Source organism: Aythya ferina (assembly GCF_964211825.1).
Source record: "Aythya ferina genome assembly, chromosome: 18".
In the NCBI taxonomy this organism is placed as follows: Eukaryota; Metazoa; Chordata; class Aves; order Anseriformes; family Anatidae; genus Aythya; species Aythya ferina.
Window position 1 is genome coordinate 10,228,531 of NC_140317.1, and position 15,210 is coordinate 10,243,740.

General features: G+C 39.5%; 1 protein-coding gene across 2 annotated transcripts in view; it reads left to right on the forward strand.

Annotated features, from left to right (window-relative positions):
- The window catches only part of CEP112 (centrosomal protein 112), a 161,707-nt gene that overhangs the window by 97,061 nt on the left and 49,436 nt on the right, over nt 1–15,210 (forward strand). For both annotated transcript variants that reach the window (XM_084492549.1, XM_084492550.1), the window contains exon 21: nt 393–623. In XM_084492549.1, the coding sequence (XP_084348675.1) occupies nt 393–623 (231 nt within the window). The remainder of the gene's footprint in view (nt 1–392; nt 624–15,210) is intronic.

A 15,210-nucleotide genomic window follows, 5' to 3' on the forward strand; every position in this document is an offset into this window, starting at 1 on the left:
GCACACTGCAGCGAGATATGGTCTATAATCTGTAGCAGTGGTTGATAAATGATTGATGATATGCTCATGTCTCATTACAATGTGATAGGTGAATTCTTAAGGGAAAAAAAGGTGTTATATATAGTGACTATAGGCCACAAACTAAGTTATTTCTCTGATGGGGTCACCCCATCCAAAAAGGTAAATTTCCATGCTCTAGCCATGCCTTGGGCAGGACGGAGCTGTAGTCATCTCTGTGTATGCAGAGAAAGGGAAGAGCAATAAAAGAGGCCGAGGAAAAGGACAGGGAATCTGTTGAGTCAGCTTCCTACCATCCATAGGTGAAAGCCTGTCTGAGGGAAGTATTTTGTTGTTCGTTCTTGTTTTGTTACTTTGCTTTTTCTTCATTTCAGGTTATGTGTGAGTTGGAGAGCCAAATCCACAAGCTGAGGGAAGAGCTTATTCAGGTAAATGCTCAGCGCAAGCAACAGCTGATGGAGACGAGCCTTCGGTGGGAAGAGGAAAAGCAGAGGGCAGCTCGAGATCACGAGATGGTGGTGAATAAGCTGAAAGTGGAGGGAGAAAAAATGTTGCTTGACATGAAAAAGGTGCATGATGCAGAAACGCAGAAGGCCTTGGACAAGGTAAGAGAATCACACAGGGCTGCTTCTTGTGGCTCAGCAAAAGGGAAGCAATCACCTCAAAAGTCAGATAACCAAAGCTTTACAAGGCAAAATGTTTAGGGGGTCACTTGATTTGAAAAACAAAAGGTAGTATGTTGTAGATCTGACACAGATGCTGCAATCATTGTATGAGAATGGAAATTCCGTGGCTCTATAATGAAAGACCTCTCTTTGAAGATGCAATGGCAGCAATCACTGTTGTAGCTGTCTGCTGTGAGTGCTGCTGGGGCAGCACCTTCCAGCCGTGTTGCAAGTGGGATGGCCATGACCTTTAAAATCCAGATGATTTCAAAGGGAAACCCAGCTAAGGACTAGGCTAGTTGCTTTTCCTTTGTTGAACTAGGTAGAGGAGAAAGGGCGGTTCTGTCTAACCACACTTTCTCCCTCAAAATGAGGAAAAGTTCTTAAGGAGAAAAAACTCAGGCTAAAACTGCAAGGAAATTGGGTCTAGTGGCTAACAATGGCTGGTCTACTTTTGCCTGTGTGCATCAGATGAGCAAGTGCTGTGTGAAAGGCTTGAAAATAAAAATTAACGTTTCAACTTCATCAAGGCTTCCCTCCCCATTCTGTTCAGCGGGGTCACCGCGTATCGCTGCTTCAACGCTGCATTCGCAGCAGCTTCCTGACAAACCCTTTTCACTGGCTCCTTGTATAGAAATGTTTCTCCACATTAGGGATGGTATGAACTAAAACATGTTAGTTTTATTTCAAAGACTAAACTAAAAATGGCTGCTCAATATTGATGGTAGACTACGGGTGTATATGTGAGCTGATAGCTGTTGAAGTATCTTTCATATGTGTTAATGTAATAAATGATACGTTTTATTGCCCAGTGATGTACAGTGGCACAAATTAACAATCTGCATATACTGTTTGAACAGCCTTTGTGAAAGTGACATTTCATTTACCTGCGTCAGGTTCTTGGTCTGTAATTTTAAACAGCATTTGGAGGATTATGTTGGAAATCAGCCAGCCTGAAGCCATTAAAATGGCTGTGATCAACAATTCAGAATCTTTTCTGAATGTAAGGAAAGCTCTGCTTGGCATAATTATTTAAAGCCAAGGTCACAGAAAGTATTTAAACCTTTGAAATTCATCATTAAAGGATTAATTTTAACTCAGGAAGACATTGTCATTTTTGCTTAAAAATGGAATTTGAATCTCAATTCTTTTCTTTCTTTGATCTTTTTTTACATGTGTAGTATAGCAAAAGAAAAGTTAACTTCTTTACATCCTCAAATTAAAGTTACAAATAATCCTTCATAGGGACATATCTTTAATAGACTTGAATTGTCATTTCTGTCAGAAATATTTTCATTTAATTTATTGGATTTTTCTATTTTTCCAAATAAAATTGCTAATTTTAAGCAATATTAACTGCTATTAAAAATTACGTTATTTTAACCTAGAGTACTTTTTTTTTTTTTGCCTCTAATCAGAAGAGCACATGTTGAGTAGAGAACAAGGAAAAAAAATCTTTTTGGAAAGTCTGTCGTAAATGTGAAAAAATACCTTGCATTACCATCAAATCTCCCTCTACTGTTCTTCTTTGTTTCTGTCTTCCAAATGTAGAGCTGTGGAAATTGGCTACAAAGTCAAAGTAGCTTAAAGGGCAAACTCCATATAAAGGTCAAAAGTAACAGTTTCCACTAACTCAGTTTCAAATCTTGATCCTCTTAAAATCTGCAGAATTTTAATGGAGATTTTATTTGAAGGGGGATGATTAAAATACCTTAATTGCAGCATGAATCTTGAAGCTTGTTTTTAAAACAAGCAAGTCTCGTTCCCCTGAAATTTAGGACAATATGGGAGAAAGTTTTGTCCTCCAAACCGAATTCTTTTTGCCAAGTCTTTAAAGATTGTTTGAAAATCCAAGAGGAAGCTGAATTTCACTGTTTAGGCTTGGAAATAGTCGTATGGCTGTCCAGATTTTCTGAAGGTCAGTCCATTCCCACATGAAGGATCTCATTCCTCAGTGGTCTGTTTTGTGAGTAATACTGATTTCTGTGTGTATTTCTTTGTGAAATTGTGGACTGTTGTTCAAAAAAAAAAAAGCTAAAATTTGAGTGAAAAGAAAAATTAAGATAAAGGTGGGTAAAAGAAAACACAGGATTTATATGGTATTGCCCTCCCCATAGCCCTTCTCCAGTGGGGATGGGAGGAAGGAGAATGGGCAGAAGAGATTAGAGAAATGGTTTTCATTGCAAGCACACTGTGCATTTAAATATTGGTTGGTATTTGTAGACAGCTTTTCAATATTTAGGTAAACACAGTGTAATTTACTGAAGTCTTCACTTTAAAGTTGAGATTTTGAGCAACAGAGAAGATAGGACGTTGTTTATTGTAATATATTATTTGATTCATTTTGTTAGAGATTACAGCATGCAATGCCAGAAAGTTACTCAATAAAAATTGTACGGTAATGTTTTTGAACCTGTGATTCTAAAAGCAATTATCTTCTGACAGTTATTGCATCTCCCGATCAGTTGGGGAATGATAAGCAGGAAAATATTTAACAGGTTGCCAAATGACACCGTGTAACCCACACTATAGGAAAAATAAACATGTCATCTATCGCCGTGGAAAAAATAATAAAGGGAACAGTCCATAATTTTCCACTGACCCCTTCTCTTGTAGGCAGTATTTTCACTTAAATACCACTTTGTAAGAAAGTGAATGACAGCTGACGTAAATATGTGCATTTTCACTTCTGCTGAAGCTGGTTGGACAACCCAGGGGCACCTCTGAGATTGCTCCAGGCTGGACACCACCCCATGAGTGGTATGGTCCCTGAGAAGGTGATGAGGGCTCCATCTCACCAGGGCTGGGAAGACTTGGGGCTGGATTTCTGACCTCCTGCTCCCCCATTCCCTGGGGCAGGGCCCAGCCATGCTGTCTCCCCACAACTTGCTTCTGTTCCTGACCAGGACTGCCAGTCCTGTAAAAGTGTGGGGCCTGTAGCCTTGAGCTTCATGCACCTTTCTTGCTGAACCACAGGTTGAAAGGTTCCAGATCCAGCCCCAGGGAAAGGGATATAGACACTGCCACCCCAGCACTTGGGTTCCTGTGGAGCCCGGGACTGAAAATCTTGGAGAGGCTCTTACAATTTGCTGTTGACTGAGCACGCTATGATAACTTAGTGCTGTTCTGTCAAAGCAGACCTCTTTTTTGAGCTGTTCCTGATTTGGATCTGGCTTTCTAAAGCCTCCCTTATTCATTTCTGCATGTCTCCTTCCCCATCATGTGAGCTGCATTACCAAAGAGGCATGTGGAAGGGCTGTAGGTATTCAGAGGTCTGATGGGCATTTTTCCTTGTCCCAAATGTCCTGTTCCCTCAGAGGGCTGGGGTGTAGACTCAGAAGTGCAAAAGGGAGAACAGGGCAGGCAACTCCCTTCCATCACTCTGTCCTCCTTTTCCTAAGCAGGGCCCTTATCACCACCCTGGAGCCACAGATGTTATGTCGAAATAGGGCTGGGCTGGTGCAGAAGCAGCTCCGCATGTACTTGGTAGCTCAATACAGAAGAAGCTGTTCCAGCAGGCAGCAGCAGTTCTTCCCTAGCCTTCTGCTAGGTCGGGTGCCACAGCCCCATCACCCGTAATCGCCTTACTGCTCACCTTGTGAGTCGTAACGTGGCACCTGTATTGGAACACGGAGCCACCTTATCAGATCGGGATAACAAGTGCTAGTGTGCTTAAGGTCAGATAAGCTCTGCTGGCCATAAATCAGACAAAATTCAAGGCGACAGCATGGAGCATTTGAAACTACTTATGTCCTTATGACTTCAGTACTTTCCTAATGTCTATTATCTATCTTTTTACAAAAACGACTTGACAATTTCTCCAGAGTATTTCCTGTATATTAGTTAAGGAATCTTACATATTGCTTCAGAGAACACTTGTATTCAATCGCAGTGACTTTGAGTTGCTTTTAAAGCTGTTAATATATAGATTTAGTTTGCTTGAATTGCATTACATCAGGTGATTATAGCATTTTCAGATAAGATGGTAATTTTTAGTATTTGAAGTCACGCCTCACTGATGAAATAAAACAGTTTAAGAAATGAATGTGTTAGACATGGTGCTGCATTTCGGCGCTGCTAATGAGGAGTTTCAGCAGCAGGAGACAGGTGGGTTGTAGGCTGCATCAGCAGCGCGTGCAGCAGGACCACTCCTCAGCCAGGTGTGAGAGGCTCCCCAAATCTTATGGGCATTTTTAGGTTTGCCAGAAATCACCAAAAGAAGGAGACAAACTGCGTTTCTAAGTGCGTGCAGATGTGAAGCTTGGCTAACGCGACTGTTTGTAACATTTGTCTGTGGTATTTTCTTGGCAAAGAAAACGAGCATTCAGAAAGCATGACCCTAGCAGATCAGTAGACATGCTAACAATGCTCAAAGGAAGCAACCTTGGAACGCTGAAAATACCTCATAAAAAAGCTCTCTGAGCAGAGTACATGAGTAAATTGGAGTGGGAGAAAAAGGTTTTTTTTCCCCTTTAGATAATTTTCAACATTCAGCTTTTTATTGACTTCTTTTCTGTAGTTAAATAGAGAGTTTTTGACTCATCCTGTTAATTCTTTATGTAGGTTCCAGGAACATCTAATTCTTTTTCAGTGCTGCTTTTCTTGTGGAGAAGTAATTTACATTCTTGTGTATTGACTGTTCTTAACACACATGATATTTGATTACAGGATGAAGCTGTAGTCAAAGAGGAAAAAAAAAGGGGGGGGGGGGGGAATCAGCACTTTAGTTTCTGGACTGCGCATCTGATTTGATGCAGTTGTGAAATGGCTCATTTTACAGAGATGGGACTCCAACATAGCATGCAACCTGGCCAGAGCTGTGCAAATCCCTCTGGTTGGTTTTAATGATGTCGCAGTTAGCTACACTCCGAGATTTCTGTTACTTCAAATAACATCTGACAGCTACAGTGTTTTCTAGTCTATACCTCTTACAATCACTCCACCTACATCTGGTGGGAAGTCCATATAAAACTGCAATGCCCGGGAAATTTGAAGTTCAGGTTTACATTTGAAAGAATCTATATGTATGTGCGTATGTATATTTTTGAAAGAATACGTACAAATATACTCTGTCAGTGATTACTTCCCTGATTACGAACAACTATTCTGTATAATAATGTTGTAATATTATGTTTTTCTAGCAGGAACTTTTTCTGAAAAACAAAAAAGTACAGATGGTGTTTTATGATTGGATATTTATTTATTGAAGAACTTGTACTTGCATACAGTTTACAATTAAGGTACTGATAATGTGCCCTACAGACCATTCAGTCCTTCCTTTATCACCCAGCTTCATGACGCTGGATTCATTAACCGGCAAGCACAGCCCTGGGATGCAGTCCAACTGGACATATTCACTGGGCATACTTTCATACTGCACATGTAGAAATATCTTTATTCACAGTATCTATGCTGGCACGATTGTCAGTACTCATGCAGATGATGTCATCATGTTCAATCCTGGCAAAAAAAAAAAAAAAAAAAAAAAAAGAATATGACATCTTCAAAGAAATAGAGAAATTCTAAGAGATGCCCTATTAAAAGTACTGAGTTTCCTCTAAGCAGTTACTTCTGCTCATAAAAAAAAAAAAAAAAATAAGCATTGCATGCTTTTCATTAGCTTACACCACTGAATGCAGTCTCTCTAGTTATTGTTCTTCTCTGCCAACTACATTTCATTAAGTACCAAAACTGGTTCCATCGTTGTATCTAAGGCCTTCTGGGAACTGGACATCTCTGCAGCAATTCTGTAGGCTCCTGCTTAGACTTCTTAGCACGATGGAGACTTTGATCTGAGAGACATCTTTCACTTCATTAACTTGGACGCTAATAGTGATAGTGTAGAAAGTTCAACTGGATGCTCACAAAAGAGATTCTATTTTCATGCACTTTGCAGTGATACCATGGTTATTTACATGGGGGCAAGTGGGTCAGCCATAAAATGTGGACATGTATTGTTCCTGAGTATAATGATATCATTAAACTGTACCTAATTATAGTGTAGACATATGTTTTTCTCCATGCTGAATGCATTCAGGATCTCCACCAGTTGTCATACATGGGCCATTTTTTATACTAAAAATTTTTAAGTGTTTTTGTATTACACAGATTCTTTTAGTTATAAATAATCTAAAGAGCATCTCCTTCTTACCAAGAGGAATTGCGTGTTCCCCGAGTCTCTTGATTTTTTTCATTATCATCTGAAAACCATTGCCTGTTCCAGAGTAGTAACATTTTTGTTGTTATTGTTTGTAGAGTCTGTTAGTTCTTGAACAATTCTGACATGCTGGTGTTAGTGATCTACCAGCTAATATTACTCAAAATGAGTGTACTAGTTTGGCTCTGAAATCCTGCCAAAAGTCTAAAAGATTAAGAAAAAAGAAATGTGTTTCAGAAAAAAAAAAAAAAAAAATGAAAAGATTGAGCAAAGTTACAAGTTTTTATGAAAACTACAATTACTTAATGTCTGTATCCTGCTTCTACGGAGGACAGCAGACAGCAACTCTGCAATAAAATTTTTCCTCACAGAGGAGGGAGAAAACTGATTTCTTCTCTAGTGTGTCCCCCTTTGCCCTGCTCAGTCTCTTTCATCCTAAGGAAAGAAAGATGATAGTGGACAAGGAACACGGTCACAGGAATTGCCTCATCCCACTGGGGAGCTATTTGGAAGAGCCTTCAGTCAACAGAGCCAAACACAAAGCAAAATATGGTAGAATGATTTCAGGGACATTTTACTCAAATGAGACTGAGCAAAATTTGTCTCTTTCTCTGCTGGAGTTATTTCAGAGCAATAGGCTCAGTTATCCATATGCAGAGTTACTGTGCTCCCACCTCCTTTGGCTGGGGTGGGGGAACATCCAGAGAAACAAAGTAGGAAACAAAAGGTAAGGTTTCTGGCATCCCTGCCCATGAGAAATGAAAAGCAGCAGGCAAGAAGCATGATTGAGCTAAATAATAAATTGACAGAATATGTAATTAAAAAGATAGCTTTCAATAGCTTTCACTGATACAATTAAAATTGGAGATCTGTCATCTGCCCCGTCTTGCACTGTGCACTTTTATTCATTCCCTATCGCATCAGTTCCAGCTGGCTGGTTGGGAAGTTTGGCTGTAATGGCAGTTAGTGGGCGTTTAACTTCTCCCTGCTACAGCAGGTTTGGGTGCTGAAGGAATACCGGCGGCATGAACCACAGCAGGGGGACAGGTTTATGCCCTCTCCCCCAGCAGCATCTCCCATGCCGCTGGGGAGGAGAGTGGGCTTGTGGTCCCTTAGCCTGACCCAGGGGGATGTCCTGATGCCTTTAGTACGACTGTTACCATCTTAACTTCTCAAATACGAAGTGCAGGAAGCTTTTTCAGTTGCAGGATGACTCTTTTAATTATTTTTTCAATAGTTTTCAGATCCTTTCTCCACTATCCAAACTGTAGTACATCAGATTTATCTTGTAATACACAATTGCTTATTATTTTAATTTTGTTTGATATTTTTAAAGCCCAACTCAATCATTACCTCGTTTTCTCCTCCCCCCCCCCCCCCCCAACACTATGCGTCTCAGAATAGGCTGATTGCACGTAGGTACAGTTTTCTCTATGAAAAGTAAGAAAACTAAAACATTTTTAATAATTTTGTCATAATTCAACGGATATTCCTTAAATACATCAATTTTACTCATCTTTATATCACAGAGTAGAACATTAGCAAAGCTACTGGCTGTTTTCCATTGTAGTAGCTAATTGTAATGTAAGATTACTTGGTTTGGGTTTTTTTAAACATCTAGGCCAATTAATTCTGAAATAATTTTCAGAATTATTGAATGAATACCATCTGGTCTGGGTGCCTAGACAAGGTAGGACCAATCCTAAAGTCAATGTGCTGTTACTGGAAGTCAGTACCTGCGGTGGTCCCTAATCTTGCTGGGGCTCCCTAATGCAGGCAGCTGTAGGTAATCTACTGTCTGCTCTACCTACCAGCAGTCACTGCTGCTTGTTACTTGGAGTTAGGAAGTACTAAGTTGAAATATCTCTTGCATCCCACGCCAGGAGCTCCACAATCCTCCTTTTCTTGAAACTTTTGTAGACGATGCGTCCCTTATGCAGGGAGTCTGTCAAGACCCCAGACGTGAAAGTCAACACGAGCTGAAGCTACCCCATGGCATATGTCCTTGGCATATCTGCTTAGGATGGCATTTAGATCTCAAAATTTTCACTTCACCTTTATTTTAGAAAAAGTGTTCAGTTATTAGGACCAAGCTAATATAAAACAATTTATTGTATTTTTAAATTCTGGCACAATTTGAAGACGTTTATATTTGTTTGCTCTTTCTTCATATCTCCATAACAGAGCAGTGCTGCAGGTGGCTTTTTTTTTTCTCCATTTTGGAGGGAAAGGAGTGTTTGGGAAACAGGGAGGGGGGGTAAAATGGTGTTATTAGTCCTTCAGAGTCTTTAATGTGAAGAAACAAAAGTGTTCCAAAACGACTCGCTGATAGCTGCAGAGCATGTCAGGGAATGAAACCCACCTTCATTAAGTGAGTGAGAACGAACTCTAATTGTTTTGAAGTTCTTGTGATCAGCCTGCATGCACTTCATTGTAATGTGATACTAAAGTGCCTCAATTATGATTTGTATATTTTGGTGCCAGAAGGTTTTTTTCTTATGCTAAATTATTAAGTTCTGTCAGCTGCTGGGCTGTCATATAGAGATACAGTAAATCACATTATATTTTGTCATGGATTACACAGAGCAATAAATTTGGGAACAGAGATCAAAGTAGTTTCACAATCACATCTGAGTGTAGGAGGGGTGTTTAACTTGTAGAAAATCTGATTTAGGTGAAACTGTTGCAGTTCTTGTGTGAATTTGAAATGAATTTGGGTGTCTGCTTGAAAGTGAATAAGGTACAAATGCCCAAAAGAGTTCTCCTGCCTTTAGTTCGCAGGAGTTAATTCTGACCTAGAGCTGCAGGATGGAGAATGGATAAATAATTAAACATTGGGAATATTAAGTGTCTCACAGTGTCTTATTTATGCTTTTAATTGCTTTTATGGTTGAGCAATATATTCCATTCTCCTTTTAATTGGGACTTTGCTGGACTTGTGCACAGCTAGTTGTTGGTACAGTAATGCTTTCTGGCTCCGAGAAGTTCTAGCGTTCTTTTGGGGAAGCTTTGTTGTATTTAAAACTACAGAAAGTAATCCCACATAATCTTGCTGAGGAACACTGATTACTTCAGATCGTAGATTTGTTAGGGGCTTGTGCCTTACTTTGAATGTTTGTCTTTCCAACTGTAAAAGCTTAACTTTTGTTGGGCTGTCATCTAATGATGTAACTCAGCAATACCCAGCCTGTCCTTTTGTTTCCAGTTTTCCTTCTGTTTAATAAAATAGATTAGCTCTCAGAATGGTACTTCGGATTTCTTTCTAGTCCTTATCTTTTTATCATTTGCTTGTTACTGCTACACAGTTCAACTTAGAACAGCAATAGCAAAACTAAAAAAAAAAAAAAAAAAAGTAAAAATCACATTCTTACTCTTTATAGTCCTTTCAGACTTGTTGTCTCTCCTTGGCAAAAGTCACAGCTCATGAACTTGCCTAGTATCAGATGATAAAGTGTCAGGGCCTCAGAGATCTCTGAATTCTGCTGGAATTCTTTATTGTAAAGCCTGCAACTGAGTCAACCCCTGCATCAGGGTCGCATCTCGGTACTGGTGCCTTCTAGTTGTGGAGGAAACATTAGCTATGACTTGAATCATCAAAGATGTTTAGCAGCCTTATCCCTTCGTGCTTTTACTGGGTGTCAGCTGTTTGTGTACCAGAAACATCTGGGCCTGAGTGATACAAACTCTTCTGTAAACATCTTTGTGCTGGTGGGGGGGGGGGGGGGGGAGAGACAGGATGCACACAGCAGTGAGGTGTCCTTGGAGCAGAGGTGCCCGGTATTGCAGATGAGCAAAGGCAGGCTGTAAAAGCTGCAGTCATTCCCTTTGGGTACATATTTTATCTATTAAGGCTCTGAAAAACAAAACGCCACCGCTCTTGATATAATGTCTTAAGCCCAGTTTAAGTAACCATTTTAATTCAGTTAGAAGAAAGCCAGGAGATATTAAAATCATAATTCAGGAACGTATTTGCAGAGTACTAGGTTCAAGTACATAGCCGAGGGAAAACTAGGTTTCAGTATCCTTGCACGGAGAGTGTTTCATTCTCAACATCTTCACTAGGTTTACTCAGTTCATCAAACAGGAATGCTGAGCAGGAGAAGGAACCATGCCATAACATAAAAGCCATCTGCCTCCAAGCTTTTCTGGCCAAAGTCACAGTACGTCTTCAGATTAAACTATAATTTGCTGTCTGTCCTTCAAATTCCTGACACATACATGAGGACTCTCTTCGTATAACATAAACTTAAGGCGTTGAACAATTTCATATGGAAAGACTAGAGTATTAATCTGGTTTTAAAGCCTCGTAATGTATACAGGGCTTGTGTTTTGGGCCAAATCATGCAGTTGGTTTTAGGTAAGGTGCAGCACTGAATAGAAGTCACTGTTAGTGAAGCTGGGAAATATTTAGGTACTTAGTAAATCCATTTAGGTGAAGCTAGTAATTACGCTGTAGTGTAAGGTTCATACAACTTTGGCATTGGCCACCGTGAAGTTGGAGTCTCACAGAAGAATTACTGGAAGAGTTAACTGGGTGTATTTAATTTCTGTGCTTAATTTCAGAATGATTAAAGTATGCCATTGGTTCAAATGAAAGGACTGGAAATAAGAGTTTTCCTAAGGCACAAATTGCACAAGCAGTTTTTCAGGAGGCCCCCATTAAGCAGAGAATTGCAATACACTGCAGAAAGGCAATTCTTCATGAACATAGAGGGTCAAATCCGTTCCTATTCATTTGTGTTTCTTTTCCCAATGAAAAGTGCTTGGCACATGAATGAGAGGGTGACTGTTTTTTTTCCCTGAAGATGTATGTTTTTTAAAAAAGGAAGAAAAAGATTTGTAGACCTACAAAAGCAGAATGTTAAATAGAATATTAATAGGATTTGTGAGTATGACAGATTGGGATTTCTATCATTCATTTTGGAAAGCCTTGAAGTCTTTCGGTACTTGACTAATTATTCTGTTAACATAGAATCATAGAATCATAGAATATCCTGAGTTGGAACATCATTTTGGATATTGAACTAGTTTTAATAGTCTTTTTGGTGGCTCAAATTACATGTTGGAACTGGTATGCTATTTTCTCTGTTACACAGATTTGGCTTTCCATTTGCTATCTGATTGGTGGGGAGAGCAGGAGAAAGAAAAAGGTTATTGGAATAGGAAGCCATTATTAGAGGCATGTAAGGAAAAATACATGTTCCAGGATTTGAGGTAGAAATGAAACTTTTAGGTAAAATCAGATGAATTTAAAAAGTGATCTGCTGATCTCTGAAGTTTTAAGAGATATATGGAGCACTTTAATGTAATAAAAATTGCTATAGTTAGCCGTTCTTAAGGTAATTTTCTTTTGACATCTGTCAAATTACATAATCTTGAATTTTGGTACAAAGCAGAGTGCTGTCAAACTTAAATAGAAATATTCTGGTGGTGGGCTTCGTGTTGTTGTTTTTGCTTTGGTTTGGGGTTTTTTGTTGTTGTTGTTTAAGGTAAATGGGCCCCATTTACATTAGTTCTTTGATGTTAAATTCTTTGCTGCACATCAGAGAACAGTTGCTTCTTCCCTGGAGCAAATTTTCTTTCTTCTCCTTCCCCTACCCTTTGATTTTCCTTTTTTTTTTTTCTCCCCAGTTTGCTTACAATTTTATCTAGCTAATTATGGAGGATCAGCTTATGTATGGCCATCATTTAGTTAGTTGCAGGCATTTTGAAAAATGATTATTTCATAGCCAGTACCCTAAACAGATTCCTTAAATCTGCTTCTCTGTTAGTGACTATGGGTGTGTATGTGTACCTCTCTACTTCACAAGAGTTGTGTTTGTGAGGTTTTTGGTGGTTTTGTATTGGTAAGATTGAAATCAAATTAAAACACTACAAGACTTTAACTGGTTCTTGTATGGATGAGCAGGATTTCACTAGGTGTGCTTGACTCTAACAGATCTGCCTGCATTGGGTTGCAGAAGTTCATTTTCATATTAATTTTGTAGCATAACTGAAAGCATATTTCTAATTTCCAAAAATTGCCATTCCAAAGCTGAAAGATTTGCACAGGTTTATACCATCCTGAAAAATTAATGGCTGCATTTTTGGTAAACGTTCAAGACATCCTAGATGCCGACGAACGACGAAGTTGTTCACGTACCTGCAAACCCCCTAGTGCTGCGGGAGCTGCTGTCGCACCAGAGGTGTCCATAAAACCTCAGAATGGGCAGCTGCTATGCAGGACGTGTGTGCTGAGACGTGGCTGGTGGCCGAACCCACAGCTGGCTGGTCCTGGGCTGTCCCAGGCTGCCCACGAAGGAGGGAACCCCTGGGAGAGCAACGTGCTGCAAGCACATGGTGTGCACGGTCACCCTCGTGCTCTGCAGCTTCAGCACAGACTTCCCCAGGTCAGACTTCAGCGGGTGGTTGCCTGTAATGCACGCAGCAAAAGTTCAAGTTCCATCAAGTGGAATTAGACCTGAGTCTCCTCTAATACATCTAATACTTTAAAAACAGCACTTGACGCTCCGTAATTAGGGCATGACATGGTATGCATTTGGAGTACGGACCCGTCATGGTAGATCCTTTGCTACTTTTTTCTTAGTAACAGTTGTGTTTCATGAAAGGAAAAAATGAACATCAGATTGTGTTCGAATAGCATCCATTAATTCAGATACCACATCTGTAGTGCTAATGCCATTTTTAATTTTTACGTGAAATGTTTTGTTGAAGTCGGTGCAGTTTTGCTCAGCAACCACAATATGATGCTTTAAGGCTTGTTATAGAATTATGGTTGGTTTTTAAAACCAATTAACTGTAACAAGGACATAATCTTTTTAATGCAAAAGTCCTCACTCTGTAATATAGAGTAACTGCATGTAAAATTGTCGTAATCAGATAATTTTAGCTAAAATACGTATTAACTGTGTGAAACTAAACAGAAGTTAATTTTTGAATCAGTGGGATTCCTCTATGGCTTATCCAATTTAAACCTTTTTATTACAGAAATGGATATTACAATTGATACTTCTGACAAGTTTTTGCCGAGTGTGAATTTCAACAGCTACCTCTCACACGCGGAAAACTAGTTTAAGACCATTAACTATATTTGCAGTGCTGCCCATTGCTATAAAAAGAGTTAGACTTTAATGAATACTGGCTGACCTTCCAAATGTTCACCTTCCAGTTGGATTTTTATTCATTATGTTTCTGAAATAGCATGTAACCTGAAAGTGAGGGAATGCCCTTAAAGGAACACAGAGGCAGCCCGTGCTTCATACAATGCACGAGCCGAGCAGCTTGCTACAAAAGAAGGGAGCCCAGGAACCTGCTGCTTGTGTACACCATGCCATTTTTAACCTTCTCGTTTGTCAAGATAAATGTAATATAAATCCTCAGCTGTGATCACTGTGTGCAGCTACACGTATTTACTTTGCAGTAAATCTTTGCTCATTTTTTGTAAGTAAAAATCCCTTTATATATGTATGTGTGTGGATATATACATATATATATATTGGAGTGCTACATGTGCCCCAGGTTTATGCTTCCCTAGGCTGCAAAGTAACAGCTGGTAGCCTGAAGGTGTTAAATTAGTTTAGCTGCAGGTTTGAAAAAGGAAGAAATTTGGCATTTCTGCACTAAAAGAACTTAATGGCCAAGAGTGTTCCTGTGCATTGCCACGAATTAGATCTTTTCAGCTGACCACTGGGATACAACTTGCAGAAATTGCCTTCTGTGTAGCTTGTGATGATGCAAGACCTGTATGGTGTTACGGATCTGGAGAGAAGGGCTGAAGTCAGCAGATGTCCATAAAGTCTTGATAGCCAATTTTAGACAGTTTTTAGCCAATGTTTGCTATCTCCTGTGAGAGTTTTGGTACCTCTGAAATCAGGCCCCTCAAATAAGGATGTTGTGGTGGCAAGTAAATGCAAGAATTTGTAGTTGGTTGTTGACTTGGAGACAGCTTAAAAACATTTTGCAAATTGGAATTTGTCAAAGCCATTACAAATCAAAGCGTTTTAATTGTCCTTAAAAGAAATGGCAGAATGCACTTGCTTTGTTCTCAGTTAGGAATAAAACTGGGATTCTCTTTTCAGCCCTGCTCTATCATGGCCAGCTCAGGTTGTCCTGGTCCTATGCAGTGTGAACAAACAAGTTGTAATTTGCTTATGAAAGTTAGGGGTGTATTTTTGTTATATATTGGGATTTCTTGTATGGGTTCAGGAGGTTACAGAGCTGCTTTCATGACAGATGAAGACTTTTACCCCAGGCAAGCTGAGTGAGAGCAGCTGTAATGTGATCTTCTTTGCAGCGCCTTGCTGCCTGGTATCTCTGCTTTCTGAGAGTAGCAGTAATTTAATCTATTACTGTCATTTATTTTTTACATTT